Source organism: Elaeis guineensis, chromosome 6, assembly GCF_000442705.2.
Source record: "Elaeis guineensis isolate ETL-2024a chromosome 6, EG11, whole genome shotgun sequence".
In the NCBI taxonomy this organism is placed as follows: Eukaryota; Viridiplantae; Streptophyta; class Magnoliopsida; order Arecales; family Arecaceae; genus Elaeis; species Elaeis guineensis.
This window is the reverse complement of record NC_025998.2, coordinates 28,547,020-28,573,031: the sequence shown is the minus strand read 5'-3', so window position 1 is coordinate 28,573,031 and position 26,012 is coordinate 28,547,020. Positions and strand designations below refer to the sequence as shown.

Here is a 26,012-nt window from a genome sequence, read left to right as displayed (position 1 = left end):
TATTTTTCATCCGAAAGAAATGAGGTTAATACTTCGCAAGCACAATCTTCTTTATTTTCTTTCTATGCAGGATCCAAGGTTATTCTCCCTTGAAATGACCATGAGGGCCAAACTCAGGAAGGATGATAATAGTTCCAGAGTCAAGGTATCATATGGCACGCAAATATTTTGATGCACTGCGGTGGGCTCAAAGGCCTAATGAACGTTGGTTATATCCTATTCATTTGACACCAGCAGGGCTGCAAGATCTGTACTCTAAAATCATTTTGCTGCCTCTAATACTTTTGGCAAAGTTTATGATTCATGCTACAATATTCCATAAATGCAGCTTACTATTGGAGTTCATTTTGCCAACTCACTACCTTACCTGACAAATAATGGCTGAGCATTCGGTGGCTCGTACATTTCTTCACAGCCTATTTTATTTATATATTGGTCGAGTTTCACAATGTCATTGTGGCACACAGGTTTGGGAACTTCATTTCTCTTGCAGAACCTGCTTTATTTCAGTGCTCATTTGATTCAGCTTTCTACATGCAGACTACATGAACATAGTTTATGTCCCATTTTTAGCTGGCTTTTCATGCTCAGATACAATGTTTATAATCTACTCAGTAATTATCTCAAATACTCATATTTCCTTATAGTTGGTAAAAGGATCTCCGCGACTCTACTACTGTTATATCATACTATGACACCGGTAATTCCAGTTAAATAGAGTAGAAGGGGTCTGGCATTATTTGTTAAAGTTCTTCTTAAGCCTCAATGGCTGCTTAACAGGCCTCAAGTTGCATTGTGGATGGCCCTTTGTTACTTTAAAATCCAATCTATTTTCAAGTCGCTGGCTGCAGTTGCTCTTTTTACTGTATCTATTAACTGGAATGGGTGCCAACATGATGATACTACATCATGGACCATGGATGTACAGCCATAGGTGGGAAACACTTGACTGGAGTTTTAAATACAATGGTTTGTTTTTCCTCCTCCTACAGCTGACTTTGCTGTATTGCTTGTCGCAGCAAAGCTTCAACAGGGGGACTGCATCCTATCGACGGATTATCTTTGGTTACTCTTCTTTATTGTCCCTGTTGCGGCCAATCGCCTCGTCGTTCGATCGTCGGGAAGCGTGCACCTGCAAAAACGAGAAGTCCACTCTGACCGGAGGCGGCTCCGGCGGGGACCCTCCGACGGTCAAGTCAGAGAGGTGACTGGGCAACAGTGAAATGTAGACAGAGAGCTCGATCGAGAGAGAAAGAGAGAGAGGGAGGAGCGAGCCTGTGTTTTTGGGAGAGACGGAGCGGATCGATCCTTTGCACTGTTGCCTTCTCCGGTTTATATAGTGGAGCACGGTATGGCGCCGTCATTAATGGCGCGGACAAGTGAGGAACTGTCAACTCACTGTGGACTGTCAGAGTCGCCGTGAAAATATCACGTCGCCGTGCGGCTGTCAAATCACCAGGATTGACAATGCCCTCGGCGGGACAATGCCCCTAGGTAGCCGTGCCGCATGTCGCTGTCAGAGCTGACAAGGTCTGGCGGCTGTACGGCGATCGGAGGAGTAGGCCGACCCTAGGTCGGTGGCCAGCAGAGTGGCGTCGGGTTCCTCCGTCGGTCGACGAGTTTCATGTGAGTCGACCATCAGACCTCTGGGTTCAATCGGTCGGGAAGGATACGCCCGACATATCCCCAGTCGGCGATGGACCGTTGAATGGCCGGTAGTGGCGTCCGTCAGTCGGTCGCTCCGACCGCCAATCGGTCGGTCGGGGCAGAAGTCGGTCGGGCCGCTAGTCGGTCGGGCCGCCAGTCAGTCGGGCCGCCAGTCAGTCGATCGGGCCGTCAGTCGGTAGGTCCTTCCGGTCGGTCGGGCCGCCAGTTGGTCGGTCGGGCAGTCGGTCGGTCGGTCGGTGGGTATCCCCCAACAGTTGCCCCCCTCCACTCCTAAGTCAGATGGTGGGCTGGCCGATGCTTTCATTCGGGCAGCAATCCTGGACGACTGGGGGTGGATTTGTCGTACGCATAGATCCGACCGTACCGCCGGCTGATCCGATGTCAGACGCCTCGTAAATGCCAAGCGATCCGGACGTCTAGTCGGTGTCAGAAGTCACGTCGGCGTCAGGTGTCAGACGTCGCGTCTTGTCGTCGTCAGACGTTGCGTCGGTGTCAGAAGATCGGGCGCCGGACGATACGGCGTCAGACGGCCGGATATTCGGCGCCGATCGCGGGAGTGCGGGCCGCTGTCAGGCGTCCCATCGGGAATGCGAATCGGCACGGGCGCATAAATACGAAACCGCGCCCCGCGCGCCGCATGTCGAAGGTGGTTGGCCGGCGCCCCTCCTGCATTTAATGCGGGCGGTGCGGCCATCCCCGGACGGGGCGCGCCGAATACTCCGCCAACCGGCGGGCGCCACGCGTAGTGCATCTGTGGGCCTTCGGTCGGAGCGGAAGCATCTCGGCCGTCGGTCGGCCCTATATATATAGGACCTTCCGGACCCATGACCCACATTTGCCATTTTGCTGGAGAAACTCTGTCCGGGCGATTTCTCGGTCGTCGCGGGCAGAGCTTTCTTGCTTCCGGAGAGATTCATCTGGTTCGTGGTCCCATCTTCTTCTTCTTCCTCTTCTCCTCTTTTCTTCTTCTTTTTCTTCATTCGGTTCCGGTGCAATGACCAGGAAACCGACTCAGGGAGCTCGGTCGGGGAACCCGACCGACGACTCCCGATCGGCTCCGGAAGATGAGGCCTCCTCGCTTTCGGGGCCGAATGTCGATCGGCTTCGGGAGCAATATCGCATCCCGGAGCAGTTTCGGCTCTCCGCTCCAGGGGCCGGCGGTCGGGTTAACAGCCCTCCGCCCGGCGACCTGGCGCTGTACGTCGAAGACCTTCGCGCGGGTCTTCGGCTTCCAATTCCGGAGTTCGTCCGGAATTTATTAGATTATTACGGACTCTGTCCGGCGCAACTGGCGCCGAACTCCGTCCGTCTCATCATTTCCTTCGCGCTGTTGTGTCAGCTCTTGCCGATCAACCCTCGCGTTTTACTCTTTCGGGCATTCTTTGTGCTCCGACCCCACCCTAAAGCCCGAGGGTGGTGGCTCTTCAACCTCCGGAAGGGTCTTGTCTTCATCACTGGTCTTCCATCGTCCATTCATGGGTGGAAGAACCAGTTTTTCTTTGTTTCCTCCTCTTCTCCTTGGGGCTTCCCTTCCCGCTGGGGTGTGCCCCGAACCGAGGCCAACGACAACAGCCGGGTAGAGGCGGACAACCGGGAGGACTTCCACCGACTGAAAGACATGTCGGTCCCGAAGCAGAGGGAGCTTGCTACCGAACAAGCTCTCTATGATGCGGCTTGAGTCTGGTCCTCCCGGTTATGACTATGACCAGTTCCTTAGATGGATTTTGGCTTAATGCGGTCATCCAGTTTTCAGTATGACAGTATACTTAAGAGAGGTTCTTTGGAGTGTAATATGGGGATGTCTGATGTGGGGTTTTTTAGCATGAGAGCGTTCGGTTGTATATTTTTGATGGTAACTTTGTAAACAACCTTCTTTCTTGAATACAGCTCATGCTCCTCTGTTTACCGAAAAAAACCAGACTCGGGCCACGATACGAGGGCCTTGGGTCAAGCATGTGTTAGAGTTTAAAATCTTATTGTAAAAAATTAATGGGACCTGTTTTGACTCGGTTCGGTCCCACGAGAAATCCAGACATTATTTGGGTTAAAGCTGGTGCATCCCGGCCAGCTTTGCACCAGTTGGCCTTGAGCCAATGGTTTCGGTCGCGAGCTGCTTGGTTTTCGATTTCAGAGCCTGGATCTACCTGGCTCATCGACAACTCGGTATGTGCTGCCGCTGTCATCTGCTGCGCGTTCCCCAGAATCTTGCAGAAAGGGAATTGAAATCCAATACTCGCCGTGGCGATTGCCTAAATGCCCGGTTACAGCTATTCGGTACGTTTTGGGGAACGCGTGGTTCTTTTTCTTCTTCCTGGAGATGGAAGCTGCTTTAGCTGAGTGACGAAGGTATGGCCGCATGATTCGCTCGATTCGCCCTCTCAGCTCGCCCGAGTCACGCCTCCTTATTAACCCACCAACGTTCCCACGCCGTCGGCACCCCACCCATATCCCTTCATATTTCCCCCCAACCCGCTCCTGCTCGAAGCGTCTCGTCTCCTCCCGTCGCCGCCTCCGGGACCGCCCTCACTCGGCGACAATGGATCGCGCTGGAGACTCCTCCTCGGGATTCGATTCCTCCTCCGCCGCCGATGACTACGTCCACGTCCCCAGCGCCGATCCCCCTGAGGCGGTCTCCGCGGCCGAACAGGCGGTGCGGAATCCTAACCCTAGCGCGGATCAGCTCCTTGAGGCACCGTTCGGAGGATCTATCGAAGAGGCCACCTCTGCTTCGGTTGCCGCTGATGATGAGGTTCGTGGAGGGGTGGGCGGTCCGGAGATGGCTTCTTTTCATAGGGGAGAGGAGCGAGTTCTTCTGGAGGAGTTATCGAAAGGCGTGGTGGTCTTAAAGTGCGAGACGTCGGCCGAAGGCGGCACCTGCGACGTATACGTGGTTGGAACGGCTCACGTTTCTCAGGTCATCTGATCTGATATCCGTAAATTTTCTAATTTTAGTATCCATCTTCATGGAAAAAGATTATTTTCCATTCAAACATCGGGAATCGTTCTGAATTGTTTTCCTTTTTTTTTTTTTTTAAATATCGAGCTGAATTCATTTATCTTGGTTTGCTTTTTCTTTGTTCTCCCTTGATGGAAGACTGTTTAGTCTGTCACGGCATCAATTGGGGTTTCTTGATTCGGATGTTGAATGTGCTGATTTTTTCTTGTAGATTTTACCGTCAGCGGTAGAATTTCAACTTTCTATTTTATGGCTGAATTGTGCCCTGTTCATTAATCAGATATAGCAAAATGGGTTTTTGAGTTCAGAACTTTGTTATCCAAGCTGCAATCAATTATTTTGGTTTGCTATTCTTTTCTTTTTTCCTGATGTTACATGGGTTATTGTTTCTAGAAAATGAATTTGGGTTCTTGATTTCAGATTTCACCACACTGTACTTAACTGTAATTCAGCAATAATTCTGGTTTCTTGTTTTGAGATTTCTCTTGACTGTAATTCACAAATATTACTGGGTTCTTAATTTATGATTTTGCTTAACTGTACTTTACCAGTAATACTGGGTTTTTGGTTTTTGATTTGTGATTTCTTTCACAGTTATTTGCCAATAACAAATGCCAAGGTTCTTGATTTATGATTTCACTAAATTGTACTTTGCCAATCATGTTAGGGTTCCTAATCTGGGATTTCATTTGATTGTAATTCACCAATTTATCTGGATGAAGTTTATCATCATTGACAATATTGTATGTTACGAGGCTTTTATGTAGCATCTGCTGTGCAAAGGGAGTGATATTTCACTTTTCCTTATGAAAATGCAGGAATCATGCAAGGAAGTTCAGGCCATCATCAATTACTTAAAACCGCAGGTGCTTCTCTATTGAAACTCATCAACCACTTGATTGATAGATGGATCATTAAGCAGGTTAGCTGCCTGCAGTAGAATGCTCACTTTGTTGATTGTTTAATTATATGCAGTATTTAAAATTTGGCATAAAAGAAATGTGCATTTGTTGGTTGACTTTTTGAATTTTTCAAGTGTAGGTTGTTTTCTTGGAGTTGTGTTCAAGCCGTGTTGCCATCTTGACCCCTCAAAATCTTAACGTATGAACATCTTTTCTGTGGTATCTTTCTTTAACATTCCATTGTCTCTGCAACGTCTGTGAATACTTGAAACTTATTTTATATAGTCAAATGTCATTACTGATAATTAATAGTGCATGTGGAATTGATGTATAAAATGTAACTATGAATAAAACTAAATTATGTATAAGATTAAAAAAGATTGAATTAAAATGTAGAATATTTTCAAATCATGAAACTATGGAGGGGTTAAGTCCTTTTTTTTTCCTATGGATATAACTCGGATTTGTACATATTGATCTTATGGGAAACGTTAGCTTTGCGGATATGATATTTATGTCTAGCAATCTTTTTCAGACCTTCGTCAAAAGATACTTAGTCATTTGTCATTGGTTAAAAATGTCAAGATCAGAGCATACAATCTTCTTCAGACCTTCCTTCAGACTTGTCCAGTAGCATCTGGCCTTTGAGACATGGTGGAAAGTGTTTTCTTGGCAGCCAATCTTAAAATGTGTCCGTCACTACATCGAAGTCTCTTTTTCTTCATCACTATTATTTAATATTTTTGATCCAGTGACCCTGCTAATGGTCTCCTTTGAATCTGTATCCATTGTAGAACTGATAGAGATCTGGATCCTAATAAAGTTAAAAGCATATGATTCAATATTATTTTTAAATGTCTATAGTAGAGCTAATTGTCTGCCATTGATCTAAAGGTCCAATTATGATGCAATATTTGTGCTGTAGTGGCTGTTGCTATTTTTTCATGGTATTTTTGGTATCACCTTTTAGTTTCAATGCTCACTACTCTAGAAGCATCATAATTTGATTAATTGTTCACGACTTCGTTGTTTTAGACTATAATGAGAATATACTACTACCATAGCATAAGAAGTTGAACAGTTTTTACCTCATATGAGAGGCAGACGTTAGCCTTACCCCATCACACTAGGGTAAAACTTACCAAGAATACCAAGAATCTGTTGAATGTAGATTATTTCTTTAATCAAACAATGCTGTTGCAATGTCTTGAAATCTTGTCTGAAAAACTCTACTTTGTCATATAAAAACTCACAATTTTCTGTATTTTAACTGATGCCTTTTTGTTGGCATGTCAGAATTTCTCAGGGGAAGAAGTATAAGAATTGTATGCAGGTTATCAGCTTTAGGACATGATGCAACCCCAATAAAAATATAGGTTATTGTAAATTTTTGCTACAATAGTTTGTTCAGGTTTGAAACCCAGCATATTAAAAATCAGATAGCGGGCATATAGTGGCTATGCTTACCCCAGGGAGGTGGGGGGTGTCAGAGTGGAGCTCTCTGACACTATAGCAAGCATCATTGATCCAAAGCGGACTGCTAAAAACACAATATTTTCTTACCACATTAAAAATTAATATTTTACATAAATATCATCCAAAAAATAATGAGGAAAATATCTAGGTTAAAGCTAGGAAATACCATCCACCTACATATTAATGTCATGCCAATATCCAAATAATGGAAAGGTCTTTAATCTAATGACAATATCATTATCTACCAACCATAATAACATCACTTGAATGATGAAAATGTCCATAATGACATTTTTTTTTTATCATCAAAAAATTTTTTTTTTTTCGATCACCATAAAATAAAGATGTCCACAATCATATGACATCAACTATAGAAGGAAGATGTCCACAATCATATAACATAGTTGACCAAACAAAACATCATCATTAACAGATAATAGATTCCTCAAGAGTCTAGATAAAAATGTCATGCGACAAATTGATATTGTATCTTACATTATTCATCTAGAGTCTAGATAAAAATGTCATGTGACAAATTGATGATTCAGTATCATACATTCTGAGATAATGGATTCCTCTAGAGTCTAGATAGAATTGTCATGTGACAAATTGATGATTGACTATCTTAATGATTAGTCATTGTTTGCTACTTCTTAGAGGTTTGTGCCTTAAGCATTAAAACTAGAATTGTCCTTTTTCCTCCCTTTTCTTTCTCCTTTTGTGCCCCATGTTCTATTTGACTAGGGCACGAAATAACGAGATTGGCCTATGTTTTAAACAACCTGTTAGACTAGTTGATTGCCAAACTGGTCTAGCTCATTGTAGAGTAAATCATCCACTTTGAGCTTGCAGCATGGTGGTTGCTATAGTGGATTTTTGCCTAATATATTGGGTTATTTATACCTAGGCATCGTATAGCCCTGCTTTGATGCCTAGCATAGAAGCTTTGGTATGAAACCGCTAGAGCAGCCATAGTTGGCTTTTCTTGGTAATCATAACTGGCCCCTTTTTTTTTTTTTTTTTTTAAAGCAATGTTGAAACCTTGTCATTCTATTCTGTTGAGCAAAGTAGAAAACTATAACTCAAAGGAATTACTTGATAGAGGATGGTTTATCAGTGGTCAAGTTTGGAGAAGACAATATACAAAATTTTAACTTCACCAACTAAATAATGTTTAAAAACACCAAAACTCAGCTCACTTGGATTTCTCATGATTTGAGTGGACCATTTGTGTGGGTGAGTTATCTCTTGAGTCAATACATCAATAACAAATAATATATGAAATATAAATAATTCATAAATAGGATTTTTTGCACACATACCCTTCTAAATATTCGAATTTGCTTGAATACTCTCTCAAAATTGATATTTGTATGTATTCCTTATAAAACACTTGTTTTGCATATATACCCTTCTTTTTTCTTGCATATGTACCCACACTATCTAATGCCATTAAGAAATTAATAGTTTAAAACTTAAATGACTGAAATACCTTTAATGGATAGACATGCAAAAAGAAACATTTATAAGGGTATACATGCAAATAACACCTTTGCGAAGATATTCATACAATTTTGCATATTTAGGAGGGTTTACATGTAAAAAATGGTAATTTTATTTTTGTCAATTTCAACTTGTTTAACACTCAGATTAGTCTAGTACTCGCTCAATGTTTATTAGAGAACAAAAGAGAGTTGTGAAAGTTCTTTCACTAATCATGAGATTATTCTATTTTATTCTTTATTTATAATAACTATTTTATCTTATTTCATCGAGGATCAGCTTGTAATATTTACTGTTATAGATGTATATATGAAGACATGTATTCAAATATAGAAAGGGATTAGAATCTTTTAAAGGTACACGATAGATTGCAATGATCAAGCTTCCTTGTTGCTGTTGTGCTCATGGTTGGAAGAACAACATCAATCATCCCCGAGCAAAACCATTGAAGGACTTCAAAACTCTTCAGACTCACCAACAAGCTCTGCAGCTATGTGGTGGAAGGCCATGCTTTATGTTGGGCATTTCAAGCCACTTTTCTTTGGAGCTTTGATTTTTGGATGAAGAAAAGACCCAGTGTATGGGACCGATCTTGTCACAGTGATTTTAAATCAGCCACCTGCCCGTACATGAGAAGTTTTCGAGCATTAAAAGATAAATATTACAAATCTCATATACTAAAAAATAAATATTGCAAATCTCTCACAACACTTTCCTTTAAATAATTAGTAAAGCTAAAGGCAACACTTGATCATCTTCATATGAAAAAGGGATATAATGAAGGAATAATTGTGGTGGCTATAAGAGGGACTCATATTTTGGTGGCGAGAACTCCAACGAAGGGAAGAGAGGAAGAAGAGAGTGATTGCATGGGAAGAAGGGAAGTTTGATTTGTCGGATAAGTTACAAGCGGGACTTATGAACCTATTACCCACTTTAGAGGTAAGAAGATAATTTCATAATTTTAATTAATTTTTAATTTAAATAAATATGATTTTGGCTAAGGGATCTCAGCTCAATCATTATGTTAAAGGTATTCATGTGAAAATAATATTTTGTAAGGGCATGCATGCAAATATCAATTTGGGACCATATTCCTGCAAACTCCAATATTTAGGAGGGTATTTATGCAAAAATTCAAGGATTTTTTTTTGGCACGTATACCCTCCTGAATATATGAATATGAATACCCTTACAAAATTGCTGTTTACATGTATGCCCTTATAAATAATTTTTTTGCGTGTTTACCTGTTAAGGGTAGTTTAGTCATTTCGGTTTTAAACCACTAACTTTTTAACAGCGTTAGATGGCGAGACTATATATGCAAAAAAGGGGGGAAAATAAGGATACACACGCAAAACAGTTTATGGGGGTATGCATGAACATCTTGATTTGAGAAGGGTATTCATTCAAATTTCAATATTTAGGAGGTTATGCATATAAAAAGCCCAAAAAATATATATGATAAAATGTCAAATCCAAACATTCAAAATATTATTGTAATATAAATTTAAGTGCATATAATACAAATAAAAATGTTTTTATTAGAGCAATTTGGAAACTTGGTCAAGTTGGATTGCCAATCCATCCAGAAACTTGGCCAAGTTACTAAGCTAGATCGTTGAGTTCTAGGTTGGATCATTCACTTAGAGAGGAGCGTTCCAACCAGAAAACCTACCAAATTGATTTGAATCAGGTGATCCTTAAGTTGGATCACTGAGTTTTAATAGTGCAACCAAATGATGTGGGCCAAAACAAATATAAAATTAGGGCTATTGGTTAGCTTGATGACTTCTCTAGATAGAAAGGGTAAAAGGAAGTATTAAAGGAATAGCAATAGAGAGAGGGGGAGAGATTAAAATTGATGGGAATATAAAGTATCCTCCAGAACACAACTAATTCATCACTCTTCATGGACCCCTATTTAAAGATGAATGCACACATTTATCTTTGTCGATCCACAAATAACAAATGCTTTCATAATACAAGCTGATGTACCTAAAAATGTTTATACAAGTATAAATGATGGCAGGGGTATAATGGTCTGGTGAATTTCAAAAGGAACTGGTTTGCACCAAAGAAGAGTCATTTTTGTAAATTCAATACTTAAGTGGAATTTTTTGCAAAATCCTGTACTGCTCAAGAAATCAAAAAATGTAAAAAGATTTTTTTTTAAATTTTTTAAGATAAAACAGTAGTAAGCACCTATAAGAAAATTGTCTAGGCTAAATGGAATGAGATCATGAACAGATGTTGTTTGTTAGTGAGTTATAGGGACTCATGGAATATTGCTACTGCATCCTGAGTATTAGGAGCTACAAAATCGATAATCTAACTGTATAAATATTCAACTACATGAATGTGACGTTAATTAAATGTGACCTAACATATATACTGAGGATTATGGACAAAAGTTGGAACATGACTATCTGATTTGGTGTCAACTTCTCTGGGGTGAACTACAACATTGCATGTTTTATATGGTTCAAGACGATATAGCATCAACTAATTTATGGAACAGTGTTTTGATCAACTATGCATGTTAAGGAATTTCCATTATGCTGATTTGAGAATCATTATTGTTGAAGTGATATTTCCCACAAATGGTCACACAAAGTTGTTTCAAGAATGGTTTTTAATACATAGCTTTAAAGCGTTAGGATTTTGTTGCATGCTAAGAGACATGAAACTATGCTGATCTTACTCTCCCTTGCAAGAATTCTGAAAGCATTTTCTGACTCGTGAGTAAACCGAAAAAGTGCAAAAGAAAGTTATAGAAGCTCAATGCTGTGCTCTATTGGTATTCTTATCTGATAAATAACCATAGTGCATGACGATCCTATAAGGACTTGATATGAGGCCTGATATCTTTTTTAAAGGTAAACCAAGCTTTACCTTAGGAATTACTATTTACTAGCTTTAGCATATTTTTGAATGAGGTCTGTTACACATATCCAAATATATAAGAAGCAAACATAATTAGTACCGCCATTGTTCTTAAACCTTCATAGCAAAAGCAACATAATTCAAATATATTCATAGATGACATTGCAGTATCACCGATTATTTTTTTTTGTCTGTTTCTATATTTTTAAATCTCTGTTGTGATTCAAATACCACATCTCCAGACTCCAAGTACCTATAGTTCATATTTTATTTTTTTACTTGTTGTTTCATCAGGTTCCTACTGCGAGTGACATGATTGACATGTGGAAGAAAAAGAAGATGAATGCTTTTGGAATTCTCTACAGCTGGTTTCTTGCCAAGGCATGCTCTTATCGGTTTATTCTGCAGTTTCAATTAGTAGCCTTGGTGGAACCTTGGGAGTTGATATTGTCAGGTTGTTTCTTGTAGGTTGCTGATAAACTCGAGGTTTTTCCCGGTTCCGAGTTTCGAGTGGCATTTGAAGAAGCAATGAGTTATGGAGCCAAGGTTATATTGGGTGATCGTCCTGTCCATGTATGTCAATTTTCTCATACTGTTTAACTAATTGTGTTTTGACTAGGTTAAATTTGCTGCATCTATATGGAATTGTGTATGAAGCTACTTTGCTGAGCCACATTTGATGTCACATGTACTGGTTTTGTTTATCTTACACTTATCTTCTTTCTTGGTTTTCCCTGTTGTGCTGAAAAGGTGAGAGCTGAAATGGTGAGTTCTTGACATATTCCCACCCCACCATCTCCCACAACCCCCCCCCCCCCATACCACCGAATGCTTAATTTTCTACAAATATCTGCTGTTAATTGGTGGTACCAAAGCGGTTCTATTCTTATGTGCTTTTGGTCAATATTTTTTTCACTTTGCAATGAAACTTCTGTCATATAATCTACAGTAGGTTTTCTGGTCTGCAACAATTTTCTAGCTGCTGTAAATCTGCTCGGTCTACTTTCATTGACTGGCTTACCATATGTGGTGTCTAGTGGGTATCACAGATGACAAAATATGCTTGTGTAGTCTTGAATTTCATGACCCATTCCTGTATAATAATTGCATTGGTGTGGCTTGTCAGTGTTTTGTGACTGGAGCTTGGCTACAAGCCATCTTTGTGCAATACTCATGAAATTAACATCTAGCAACAATAAATGAGTTGTAGTTGTTCCTACTATGCATCCATCAAGCAACTCAAAGAGTTTCATGATGTGTAATCTAATCATATATTCTTTTGTTTTGACAGATCACCTTGAGGAGAACTTGGGGCAAAATGACATTATGGCATCGAATAAAATTTCTGTACTACATACTCTTTCAAGCAATCTTTTTACCAAGCCCTGAAGATCTCAATAAAATGGTAAGTTGCCTTATAATTTTGCGGTCTTAAAATTTAAAGATCTCTTCTGATTTCTTTATATCATGCATTCTAGTCACATTTAAAATTAAATATTATGTTGCATTGCTTTATACTATCACGTGAAATTCAGAAGCTTGCAATCAGCAATCTATAGTTTATCAGCTTGCCTTTATTTTCAGTATAAATTTTGATGGAATGTGCTTTTACAAGGAATACTTGGAGACTAAAAGTACTTTCCACTGTATGTAATGCAAGTAAATAAAATATTGCATATTGAATTCATGCTAGACGAAGACCAGCATGGTCTTGCATATTGTACAATGGGCTGATTCTATGCATGCACCAGCATGGAAGGATATTCAATATCAGCAACATACGCACAAAAGACAAACTTAACTATGAGAAGAAGCTGTGCGGCATGCATACATCCCATGAGAAACACAAAACAAGGTGCAAGGCATTTGCTTTCACCTCCGGAAGTCATTTGAGCCTCTTAAGTCTGAGGTGTATGGCTTCAATTTTATAGCCTGGTGAAAAGGTTTAGGACATTCCTTGAAGATCCTGTTTTTAAGCATGACTCGGCATGCCTTATGTATACCTTTTTGAATAGCGTTTAGTGTTTGTTTTATTAATCATTTTATTTATGGCTAAGGGCTTGCGTGGCATCATTTTTATTCTTAATTTTCTATTTTAAAAATGAAGTTACAAAAGCCAAGCAACATATTTGGTACTATTTTATTTATTTAATATTTTTCAACAGTCATTTTCATTATTTCTAAAAGGATGAAAATAAGAAATTTTTATTTTTACTACTTTTCAAAAATAAAAAGCTTGTGTCTTTTACCACCAGCACCATCTCCATTGTTACCACCACCACTGTCATCATTGTTTCTACCACCATTGTTGCTATCACTGCCTCTGTTGTCATTGTTTTCACCACCACCATCCATCACTGCCACCATTTTTTCCACCATCACTATCGCCATTAGCATCTTTGATAATGCCACGACTGTTGCTGGTGTCTCCCATAGCACCATTACCACTGCTGCCACCCTCACCTCCTTCATCACAACATCATTGCCGGTAGGGCTTCTACCACACTACCATTGCTATCATTGCTACCACCACTGTATCATTGGTGCCCCTATCACCACTGCCACCACTGCAATATCACTAGCACGCCTGCTGTTGTCGCTGCCACCACCACCATTATCGCCTCCATCATCCCCACAACTACTATCATTGCCTTAGCCACTGATATCATGGCTATATTTAACTATAATTGACCATGCAAACATATTTATATTTTTAAAAAATTTTAAACTATAGTAGAAATGATTTTTTTTGAAAATAAGAGAAATGAAAGTGATGCCAAATAGCACCTATCAATTCACTTAGAGAAACTGTGATATGGAATGATCTAGTGGATCCAATAAAAATTAGATGCTTTTAATTGGAGTCAGCCATAGAACTTTACCTGAACCCTGACCTATGATGTCAAAATGCAATCCAAGTTGTCTCCAACTTGAACCCTGGTGCAGAGGCTTTTGGGTCCAACCTCTCCCATATGCATTAAATCTTGCCATTCATCTTTATATTCAATAGGTGAGACCTGACGTCTACTTGAATCATATTCCACAATAGAATCTTTTTTTATTTATTTGATGTTAACTAATCATTTCTTTGGGTTGCTGAACACAATACCCATTTCTCTCAGTTTATAGAAATGGATTTGGCGTAATATACCATGCTTTAGAGGTGTGCAAGGAAACCGATCAAACCGCAAAATCGACCTGAATTGCTAATTTCGGTTCTGTTTGGATCGATTTTTTTCAGATGCGATTTGGTTTTGGTTTGAAAATTTTAGAAATCGAAAACATCAGTTCGATTTCAATTTCGGTTTTGAAAAATCTGATTGAAACCAAACTGACCCATGGAGATGTATATATATGTATATATGTGTGTGTGTGTGTATATATGTATATTGTTGTTGTTATATATATATATATATATATATGTATATGTGTGTGTGTGTGTGTGTGTGTGTATATATATATAATATATATAGATATATGTATACATATATCTATATACATACACATATACGTATACGTACACACACACACACACATATACATATATGTGTATGTATATATATACACATATACGTATATGTGTATGTATGTATATATATATATATATGTATATGTGTATATATGTATATATATGTACATATGTGTATATATGTATATATGTAAGTATATATACACGTGTACATATATATACACATATATATACATACACATATACATATATATATATATACATACACATATACATATATATACATATATATATATATATACACACATACATATATATATATACACATGTTATATATTATATATACATGTGTATATATGTATATATATATATATATATATGTGTGTGTGTGTGTGTGTGTGTGTGTGTGTGTGCATATGCATGTGTATATATATGTATATGCATATGCATATGCATATACGTATGTATATATGTACATATATACATGTGTGTGTGTGTATGTATGTATGTATATATATAGAGTCTAGTTAGAATCAGGTCGATCGGATTTGAACTCAGATCCGGTCAGGTCAAAACTTTATAATAGAGATCTTATATCAATAATCCAAGCCATTGAATGTGATCTACTAACTCAAAACTGCTTGCATATAAAAAATATATAATTTGTAGACCCTTAGCCTTATGCATCAAATAGTCAAAAATTGGACAGTCTAAATAAAATTGAATTAGATCTTTTTTTTTTATCATTTGATGCATAGGTTAGGGCTCTTCAAATCATATATTTTTGGTCTGCGAGCAGTTTTGAGGTAGTAGAGTATATCCAAGGGCTTGCATCATCGATGTAGGATCCCCGTTGTTCAGTTTTGATCTGACCAGATCTAAGGCCAAATCTGATCGATCTTACCCAAGTTTGCTCCACACACACATACACGTGTATATGTATACATATATACATTTATATACATGTATATATACATCTATATACCGCGCGCACGCGTGCGCGCACACACACACACATATATATATATATATGTATGTATGTATGTATGTATGTATGAACTGCCACCAGTTCACTTATGTTTTGTCCTAACCCTGCCGGTTTATTGCTTTTATATTTAGTCCATTTATCCATCTCATAAACTGCCCATTTAGCCCATTGCATAATCTACCTATTTTGCATAGTTAGAAAAAAAATTTAAATAGCTAGCAGTCCATTTAGCCCATCCCATAATGTCTATTTGATGTAAGCCCAAGGGCTTACAACCTAATAACCGAACTGAATCAAACCGATTTTTTCAGTTCGGTTTGAATTGGTTTTTCTATATGGTTGGTTCAGTTTCAGTTTGGTTTTAGAAAACCAATTCAAATCGGTTTGGTTTAATTGACCCTAACCCAACTTGAACCGGACCGTGCACACCCCTACCATGCTATATAGCTTTCTGTTTATGGTGTGTATGTTAATTCAGTATGTCATTTACTTTGTTTTCAATCTATTCTGCCTTGAATCACTGATCTTCATTACCATGTAGCTGCAAGTTGCACACACACACATGCATTGGTTCATGCATGTATATAAGTATGCACCAGAGTTATAAATATTTTGAATGATTACATGGTTCCTCGAGTTGTTCTATAACTAATTCATGCTCCTAATCTTAAAATGTTCTGCATCTGCATCTTTCTTTTTTTTTTTGTGGTTCTGTGGTATGAGTATGACTTTGCTGTACCTATTTCAGTTGAAGGAAATGGATGATATTGACATGCTGACTCTTGTAATTCAAGAGATGAGCAAGGCATTCCCCACAATGATGGAGACACTTGTACATGAACGTGATATGTCAGTGTACTCTTTTCCTTCTTATGCATGCTTTGATACATAACTTCCATTTTATCTTATTGTGTAGATTAGAGTGCACAGCAAACTTTCTGGAACTATATATATTGTTTTCTCTGATATAGCTATTAATTGTTATGGTGATAGCTGAACCAGCATCTTGTCATTCTTTTCTCCTTTGTAGTCACATGGTTTCAAAGTTAGTAACTGAAAAGTCTAGAATAACCACATTATGTTGAAGAACAAAGTGAAAGGGTAGTTAGTGTAACATATAATGGGTGGTATGTTGTGCACCCTACTTGTTAAGGATGTGCTTGGATGCATTTTATATCAAACTTCCCATGACCCCTTCTAGTCATCATCTATAGGTCCTTGCTCCATTTGGGCTATACCACCTCTCCCCAAACTGCACTCCTCTTTCTTGTTAAACATCAACAAATAGATGGGCCCCTCTTCCTCTATTCTGTGATATCTTGTTGATTTAGAGTCAATCATGGGACCACTTGGTTCATCCACTTCAACATGAGTTGCAGTCAGATGACACAGGGTAGAGATGGAAGATATCTGTGCACCTAAAGTGATGAGTGAGATACATAGAAGGATTGATATAAAGAAGATCTGGTTGGAGGTTGGGGAGAGAGATAAGTAGAGGGAGGAGCATCCAAATGACATCTTAGCGGACCCCAATTAGCCATAGGAATTATGGATGGCTTGACGTGTAGTTACTAGAAGCATGTCAGTTACAAATATTGGGAAGTGAGTTTCCTAAAAAAATAAAGGATAAAAAAAGCCCCTGCATTTTGCATGAATTTGCAAATATCTCCCTACATGTCTAATTGCTGTAATATCAACCTTGTATTTTCCGAATTATTGCAATGTTGCATTTTCCAAATTATTGCAGATCACAGAAAGTACCTACTTGTCAGCTAATGTAGAGGGAGTACCTATGTATTAGCTAACATAGGGGAATTATGTGATGATTGGATCTATCATCACCATCACTCTCTTAAGCAAAATCCATTCTCAAATTCTATCTCCATCCTCTTCACTCCTTGAGATGGCCACATAGCCCCCCGTCAATGACCCCCCCTCCCCCGGCCACCACCATTGCCTCCGCCACCGCCGTCTCTTTGGTCCTCATTCCCTCAACCATCGCTAATCCCATCCTCCTCTCTCTTCCTCTTCTTTTCCCTCTTTCCTCTTTTGCCTCTCCCTCTCCCTCTTTTTCCACACCTTGAGAACGAAGAGGATGTTAGACTTGGAGTCGTCAGATGACTTGCTCTGTTTGAAAGAACAAATGGAAGCGGAGGAAGATGTTGAGCATTTTCTTTGATGCATAGAGAAATCGGCATTTGCTACATTTAAGATACCCTTTTGGGGTTGAATGCATCACCTAGCATTTCACTTTGTTCTTCTAATGGGTTCAAGTTCTTTTGCTTTGTTTTACTCGCCCATGACAAAGCTACAAGTTTAGCAGATTCTACACCTGCATCATTGTCCTTGTCTCTTTGTGTTGAGTCTAAACCAAAGAGTAGGATCAAGTGATATTTCATCCATTTTGTACTTGTTAAATGCTATTGGTGCCATTAAGTCTATATGACTTTGTGTATTTAAAGTGAAAGGGAGAGATGAACTGATGGTGCCATTGGTATAGGAGATGGAGCTTTTTTCATTGGCACAGAACTGAAGCACTTGTCTTTCTAATTCTTGTTTCCCATTGGCTGGGATTTGTAGAGAGAGGTAGAAAAAGAGGGAGAATAGGAGGAAAGAGCGAGAGAGGGGAAAGAAGAGGAAGTGGAAGGAGAGGAGGAAATGGGTAGTAGTTGTTGGGGGGGATGAGGAAAAGGATGGGGGCCGTGATAGTGGTCAAGGTATTGCCAGCAAGGGCTGAGTGGCCATCTTAGTGAGGAGAGTTAGGGGAGTGGATGGGGTTAAGGTTAGAGTTTTAGGGGGTTTTGTTCGTAATGGTGCTTTTGATCATAGGTTTAATCATCACCAATTACAGCCACATCAACTAACAAGCACGGTCGGCAAGCTTGATCCTAATTGGGAGGATGGGCAACATTGCAATGATCCAATAATGCATGGTTGACATTATATGAATTGGACATGTAGGGGGTATTTGCAAATTTATGCAAAATGCAGGGGGTTATTTTTTTTACCCAAAAATAAATGAGAAAACACTTAGGAAGCATGTGTGAGATGAGTGTTGGAGGAGATTCGAAAGGCACCATTGTAAATAGAAGATTCCTCCTACTAAGGCTTGATCTGAAAATTAGATTGGATGGTGTTGAGAACGGGTGTATATTTCTCTTGATAGTGGTTTAAATTTGCCATTGCCAATTCAAATGTCTTTTAAAATTATTGAATCTTGAAAAGATACCTTTATCTATTTATAGTATATAACAAAATCAATTTATGCACCAAACTAATCCAAGACATCAGCTGGAATTTTTTCCCCATGCAATGAACTGGAAATTTTTGAGAGTAAATGCCAGGAAGTTAAGTAGGTATGAGCAAGTTTTGCACATACTATGTCTGACATCTATTTTGATTCAGGATGTAGGATTGTAACCACATTTGATGCCGGAGTGCTTAGAAGTTGCTAGATGAATGTTTGAGCCAAAACTACATGTGAGACTGGACTATATGGATTGTGGGACCATGTAGAGTGCATGAGCTCACTGCATGGGTTGCAGGTTTTGTCCACATGATTCTTGGAACCCAAATTGAGCTGTCTTGTTAGGAACGTTTGATATTTGTTAATTCTAGAGAGTTTTGGTTTTTTTTACTTTTTTTTTTTGAGAACTTTTGATGCTATTAGGAATTGGTAGTTAGGGTTCTTCGAGTTAGAATAGGACTTGGAATCCTACATGAAAAGTTGAAGAAATGAGTCCTCTTGTACTAATGAATACCCATATTGAGGCTTCTCTTGTACTCATGGTAGAGTAGAGATATTTTAGTTATTGATTTGTGAGATTTCTCTTGTAGAAATTGTTGTCACCTTCTCTCTATTTTCTCTCTCCTTTCTTTTCGGGGATTCTTAGGGTTTGCAAGTGAGCGTGTGAGAGCTCTATCCTTGGAGTGGCCAGCCAAGGTGATGTTTTTGGGCCTTGGAAGAGTGACCTGCTTTGGTTCTCTTCCAACTACCATCTGTCTATTCTAACATCTGGCATCGAACGTGTTGTAGTGGGGTTTCTATCTTGTCACAATTGGTTGCACCGACATATTCTTTCTCCTTCGAGTTTTCATCCCAAGTTCAACACCTTCTAGTTGTAGTTTGTATCAGAACAAGGTTTCAAGATGCTGCCCTGCCGTCACAGCGTCAAAGAGTGAACATAAGCAAGACCTATGAGACATCAAAGTTGGTGAATTTTGCCACTAGCCTGAACAACTTCCAAAAGAAAAATCAACGACTTCATCAATGGCAAGAATAATGTAAACGTCGATATCGCCAGGGTATCAAGCATTACTCTAATAGAGAGTCGTTTACTGATGAAGGATGGCATTTCAATGAAAAAGTGGGAGATTTCAATCCATTCTACAGTAGAACATCTTCAACGAGTGAAGAAAATATCTATCATCATTGCAAATGAAGGCCACATTGCAACCATCACGATTTCGGCATAGATATTCCAGATTTTGACGGATGCCGGTGACCTAACAAGTTCATTGATTGGTTGACATGCGGCATCAAGGAGCGTGAGGAACAAACTATAGTGCGATATCTTAGAGGATTGAAGCTTGAAATTGAGCAAGTCATGCAACTCCAACCCTATTGGATGCTGAGTGATGTGATACAATTGACAACAGAAGTCAATAAGCAGCAATTAAGAACAAGTAATTCGTGCTTTCTGAAGTATGGAAATGGAGCATCCAACTAGAGAAGTTTCATGTCAAAGACATTGGCATCCTCCAAAGTTAGTGCTTCTTAACTATCTCAGAAGAAGGACAGGGACGTCCTCAGCAACCCCAGCCATTCCAACATTATTGCCTCCAATTGTCATGAGGTTTCAAGTGCCAAGGATTTGGGCATATTATAGTTGACTGCATAAATTGAAATCTTGTCTCTTTGGTGGAGGAAGAATCGTGCATAGAAGAGTAAGAAGATCAGCCAGTCAAGTGGATGAGAAAGATCCAACCTAGGAAGAGCAAGTGCTGCCAATCAAATGAAGCCTTGGTGGTCCACCACAACCGTAGTACGATCATGACAATTAATAAAGAAGTTTAGTTATGCCACAACATCTTCCATACTAAACACAATTGCATGGAAAGGTTGTTCTGGATTTGGGATTCTGTGATGGAGTTGAAAAAGAAATTTTCAGTGATGGAAGATAATGTTCTTCCGATGTCTAGCTTACCAAAAAGAGTGCTCCTCGATGCCGCTGTGGAGATGGATCTCATGGATGAGTTTTTATCAGTACGAGGCTTTGATTGCTTAGATCTTTTTCAACCAGGTACCTCTACTTCTACAAACCCCTTCAGTTCTTCAGGTTTTTCTCCTCTTTTTGAGGTCAGCAATGGCTTGTTCCAATCCACTCTTGCTGGAAAATGATAACCAAAATGATGTGGAATGGTTTGTTTTCTCTGTGGATCTACTTTAAGATGACATTCAAGTAGAATCAGTTGATGCTGCGTTAAAGGCCCTTTCCTATAGAGAAGATATAATTGAGGAAAGTATTTGTCTAACATATGCTTTGCAAGTATCACAACAGGAGAAACTCATCATTAATGAGGAAAAACTATAGGGTCTCAATACTAGTTTCATCCATGAAGCGCAGAATCATTAAACAACACAAGCTTTCCTCTACAATCACCTTCTCATGCACATTTTCCAATTTCTTCTCCTTGTCAATTTAGCCCATCGCTTGACATTACTGACTTTCTCCGTCAATGTTTCAGAAAGGATACAGTGCAGAGACTAGATGCCAACAATGTTGCAGCATCCATGGATCCAAAACTCAAGATTTACTTTGCCATCCTCTCTATGACAAACAACTGGATCAATTAGGAACATTGATGAAGATGTCACCATAGACTCGAGTGGGGATAACCAAATGGGCAATAAAAGTCCATCAGTACAGAAAACAAAGATGATTCATGAGAAAGAAATTGTACAAATGAAGACTCCAGTTTAAAGTGTAACCTTGCTCAGAATATCTATTTAGATAGTGCAAAAAATATAGTGGATGATGTGCTTCCAGGCTAGTGGTCTTTCATGTCTCAAAATTCGTTGGTTCATCCTTTGTTTTGAATGAGCCTGACTTGAAGGTGCTGCACAATATGGCTCATGCCGGAAAGAGGGCTTACTGCAATACATCAGCTCATCAAGCAAGCCCACCTGTCATGGAACCCATTCATGATTGCCTCTGCCATGTCCACCACTGCTAAGAAGCACATTAACTGTGGGCAGTCTATCAAGTCACAAGGCCTTGAGATGTACTTCCTATATCTCTCCATTTTGTTCGACCTTAGCATTGGTTTTATCAAATCTTCAGCTGCACTGAATCCTAGCCTCATCTTCTCATTAGACTTTGAGGATTATATCAGCTTTTTATTTTCGTTGTCCAAGCTTGATCCCTCTGCAATGCATTCTGCCACCGGAATACCAAGTAACAAGACATTTGATGGTCTTTTCAAGGTTTTGAAGTGCATCAATAGCAATGCCTATAAAATTGAACTTCTTGGAGACTATGGAGAACTTGCAACATTCAACATAATTGACCTATTGCCTGATGACGAGTTTTCTCCAAATAGGGGAATATATGATGTTGGAGCATCGACGGCTCACTTGCTAAACAAGTTGGGTTGAGCCAAAAATGGATGCAAGACTAGATTGCACGAGTTGTGGGATTGTGTAGGGTGTACATGCCTATCGCATGGCTTGTGGGTCCCATACACATGGGTCATGGGTTCCATACATGGATCTTGGAACCTAAGTTGAGTTTTGTCTTATTAGGAAAGTTTGATATTAGTTAATTTTAGAAAGTTTTGATTTTTGTGAATTTTCTTTTTAAGAAATTTTTGATGTTATTAGGAAAGTTAGTAGTTAGGGTTCTTCGAGGTGGAATAGGACTTGGAATCAAGGAATGTCGTATCGGGTCGAACTGTCCGATACGGGGCATACCGAACTGGACTGGCGGGGAATCAGGACGGTTCCAATGTGAAAAACGGCACACACTGGTGCCAGAGAAGAAAGAGAGGAAAACAGAGGGGGGAGAGAGAGAGGAGAGGGAGGGAGGTGGGAGTCATTGGAGGCCGGCGGTGGCCCACTGTGGCCATCGGAGGACTTTCGAGCTTGTTATCGCTCGATAGGACATGGTGGAGAGCGAGAAAGAGAGAGAGAGCGCTTGGGGGGGACGTATCGGACGGACGACGCCTCCGTTGCGAGGCCCTCAGTGGTTGGCGAGCCCATACCGACGGGCCGGAGGGCAGTCGAGCGAGAGGAGGGCCTTCGCGGCTCCGCCGGTCCGCCCCCTTCTTCGAAACGAAACAGGTAAGCGTATGGTGTTTCCGATTTTTTTTTTTGGATTTAAACAGGTGAAGTCAGCAACTGGGCTGCCGACTTCACCTTTCATGCATTTTTTAAAAAAAATCCTTCGTGAAACAAGGGCGACGTCCTTGTTTCATGCTCACGGAGCCGCGTGGGTGGACTGCACCGTCCGGCGGCCACGACGGCCAGCCGAAGGTTGTCTGGCGGCCCCTTCCCATCCCTCTTTTTCTTTCTTTCTCTCTTTGTATTTCTCTCTCTCTCTCTCTCTGTCTTCTCCCAGTTTGGCACTGTTTTCTTTCGTCGGTTCGCCTCGGTTCGTCACGGTATGGAACCGTGCCGAACCGTACCGCCGGCCGGCCGAAACGGCCGTAGGTATCGGTTCTGCGAACCTTGCTTGGAATCCTATATTAGAAAGTTGAAGAAAAGAGTCCTCTTGTATTGCTTGTAAATATCCCTATTGGGCCTACTCTTATAATCATATTATAGATATGTGAGTTATTGATTGGTGAGAATTTTTTTGTGGAAATTGTTCTCATCTTCTCTCTATTCTCTCTCTCCCTCTTCCTTTCCATGGATTCCTAGAGTTTGCAAGTGAGTGAGTGAGAGCCATATCCTTGGAGTGGCCAGTCAAGGTGATGTCTTTTGGCCTTGGAAGAGGTGACCCACCCAGGTCCTCTTCCAACTACTGTCTGCCCATTCTAATACCTTGAGTCGTAGGTGTCGCTACAATTTGTTGCGTTGACATATCTTTCTTCGATTTTTCAGTCCAAGTTCAATACCTCTCACCATCAACATTTTAGCTTAAGTTCTGTTTTACTTTTGAATTTGTACAGTCATGTAATCACACCCAAAGGATACTCTCTAGTGCAATTTATGGTAGCAATACAATCTTGATATTGATAATCTAGAGTATGGAAGATAACATACCAGCAGTAGTTATGTAGTTGTCAATAATACACCTAAGATATGCTGAATACAACCGACTCTACCTTACGCTCATATTTATGCTTGTTATGATCCATTTTATATTTTCCAAGTTAGCTTCATGTAGAAATACAGATCCTCTTTTCTTCTCTTTGTATTATATTTAGCTTTGTAGATTTGCATATCCAGGTATATGTCATCTACATTGTTAAAGGTTGCCAGAGAACATTCTTCAGTTGTTGCAGTCGTTGGCAAAGGGCATTTGTCAGGAATAAAGAAACATTGGCAGCAGCCTATTGAGGTTAGAACCATTTTCATAATGTATATTTGTGCTGATTTGTATGTGAATTTGATTCATAATATTTCTTGAATGGTTGTCACCAAAGATTCTAGCTTTTCGTGAAAGGTAGGTTAAGTCTGGAGAGCTTTCTTGTTGCTGAACTGTCTCAAGATATGTGAAAGCTATAATGAGATCACATTCTGAGGATAATGCATGTTAGCTGTATTCTTAGTTCGAGAATTATTTTATATTTTAGAAAGCATTATGAAATTACTAATAGTCCTTAAAAATTATTACTGGAAAGATATTATCACCAAGTAGTGCTAATCATGTAGTACAAAAGATATATTTTCTACTCTTATTTTCTATTTGGAGATTCCATTCTAGGTGGTTGTACTGGTAACTAGAAGTGGCCTTTTTCAGTTCAGTTGATTTTTTTTTTCCCAAAACGTGTAGAATAGCCAACAATTGGTTGCCATATCTCATAAGTCAGTAACTTCATTATTAGGGATAGTGTGCATGCTATATCATTAGGCATTGTCTGCAAATTCTAAACAAGTTTTTTTGTTTTTTTTTTCAAAGAAAGGATACAGAAATAACGCTGAACCCAACGTATTCCAGAATATCTAATGCTGTTAATCCTTGTGACACAAATATGTGGAAAATTGATTTATTTCTTGGGGAAAAAAATAAAATAAAAGAATATAAAAAGAAGACATTCAAAACAGCTAAATAACGCTCATTAAAAGAATACAAAAAGAATGCTGAACCCACTTCTTCTGTAATATCTCATTCTGGTGTTTTTCTTGACATTAATTTATATGTTAGGTCGATTAGTCTGGCTATCATGTTTCTAGGAAAAGAGAAGGGAAAGCAACCATCCAATAAACTCTTCCCCTTGCTCTTCTCCTACTTGGCCACATTTGATCCTATGATACCAGATGTTATGGATGGACACCACATTAACAAAATAATTAATGAATATAGATTGCACTCATGAGAGACTTGTTTGTATGGTCTCCCAAAATTCTGCCTTACAGCCATAGGTAAGATTATCCATTATAACCCGAGGGTAATCATAGAAGGGATTTGCTCCCATATGCTTCATATCTCTTAATTCTTCTGTCGTGTATGTTGCAGGTAAAGCATCTTTTGGAAGTTCCTGTCAATGGTGCAGCTGTTTCTTGGATGAAAATCTTAGCATCGGTAGGTGTGGCAGCGACCGGGATTGCCTTGGCTTCTGGTCTCTATCTGACGGGCAGGAGGTGATTTGGGGTCAACAAATAGTTCTCTACATTGGAGTCTAGAGAAAAGCAGCGCAATCAGTATACTTTCATTTATATATACTAATAGCTCGATAATTTGATATCTAGTCATCTTATGTATTTTCTTCATATTATAAAAAAATTCTATGTTTTCCATAACTAGAACATAGTGATCTTTCTAAAGTTTTTGGATGAAGTTTTTGGTTTGTCGTAGAATATTAGGGCACTTTTGATTTGTGAATTGTGATCAGAATCAGAATGTACTGAAATGGGAGTTAGAATAGCCATATTTTTCAATGCATTTGGTTTGTGACCGAAATCGGAATGGGCTTTGAAATCTATAGAAGAGTAGGGAT

At 39.5% G+C, this 26,012-nt stretch overlaps 1 protein-coding gene across 1 annotated transcript; it reads left to right on the top strand.

The window, feature by feature from the left end:
- Window positions 1-3,846: 3,846 nt before the first annotated feature.
- Window positions 3,847-25,953, top strand: LOC105035180 (uncharacterized). Its single transcript, XM_010910627.4, has 9 exons — window positions 3,847-4,582; window positions 5,443-5,490; window positions 5,666-5,725; window positions 11,686-11,772; window positions 11,860-11,964; window positions 12,683-12,796; window positions 16,597-16,697; window positions 24,301-24,412; window positions 25,532-25,953. Exons 1-9 carry the CDS (start codon window positions 4,025-4,027, stop codon window positions 25,658-25,660), a joined length of 1,314 nt encoding a protein of 437 aa, XP_010908929.1. The 5' UTR covers window positions 3,847-4,024; the 3' UTR covers window positions 25,661-25,953.
- Window positions 25,954-26,012: the final 59 nt, after the last annotated feature.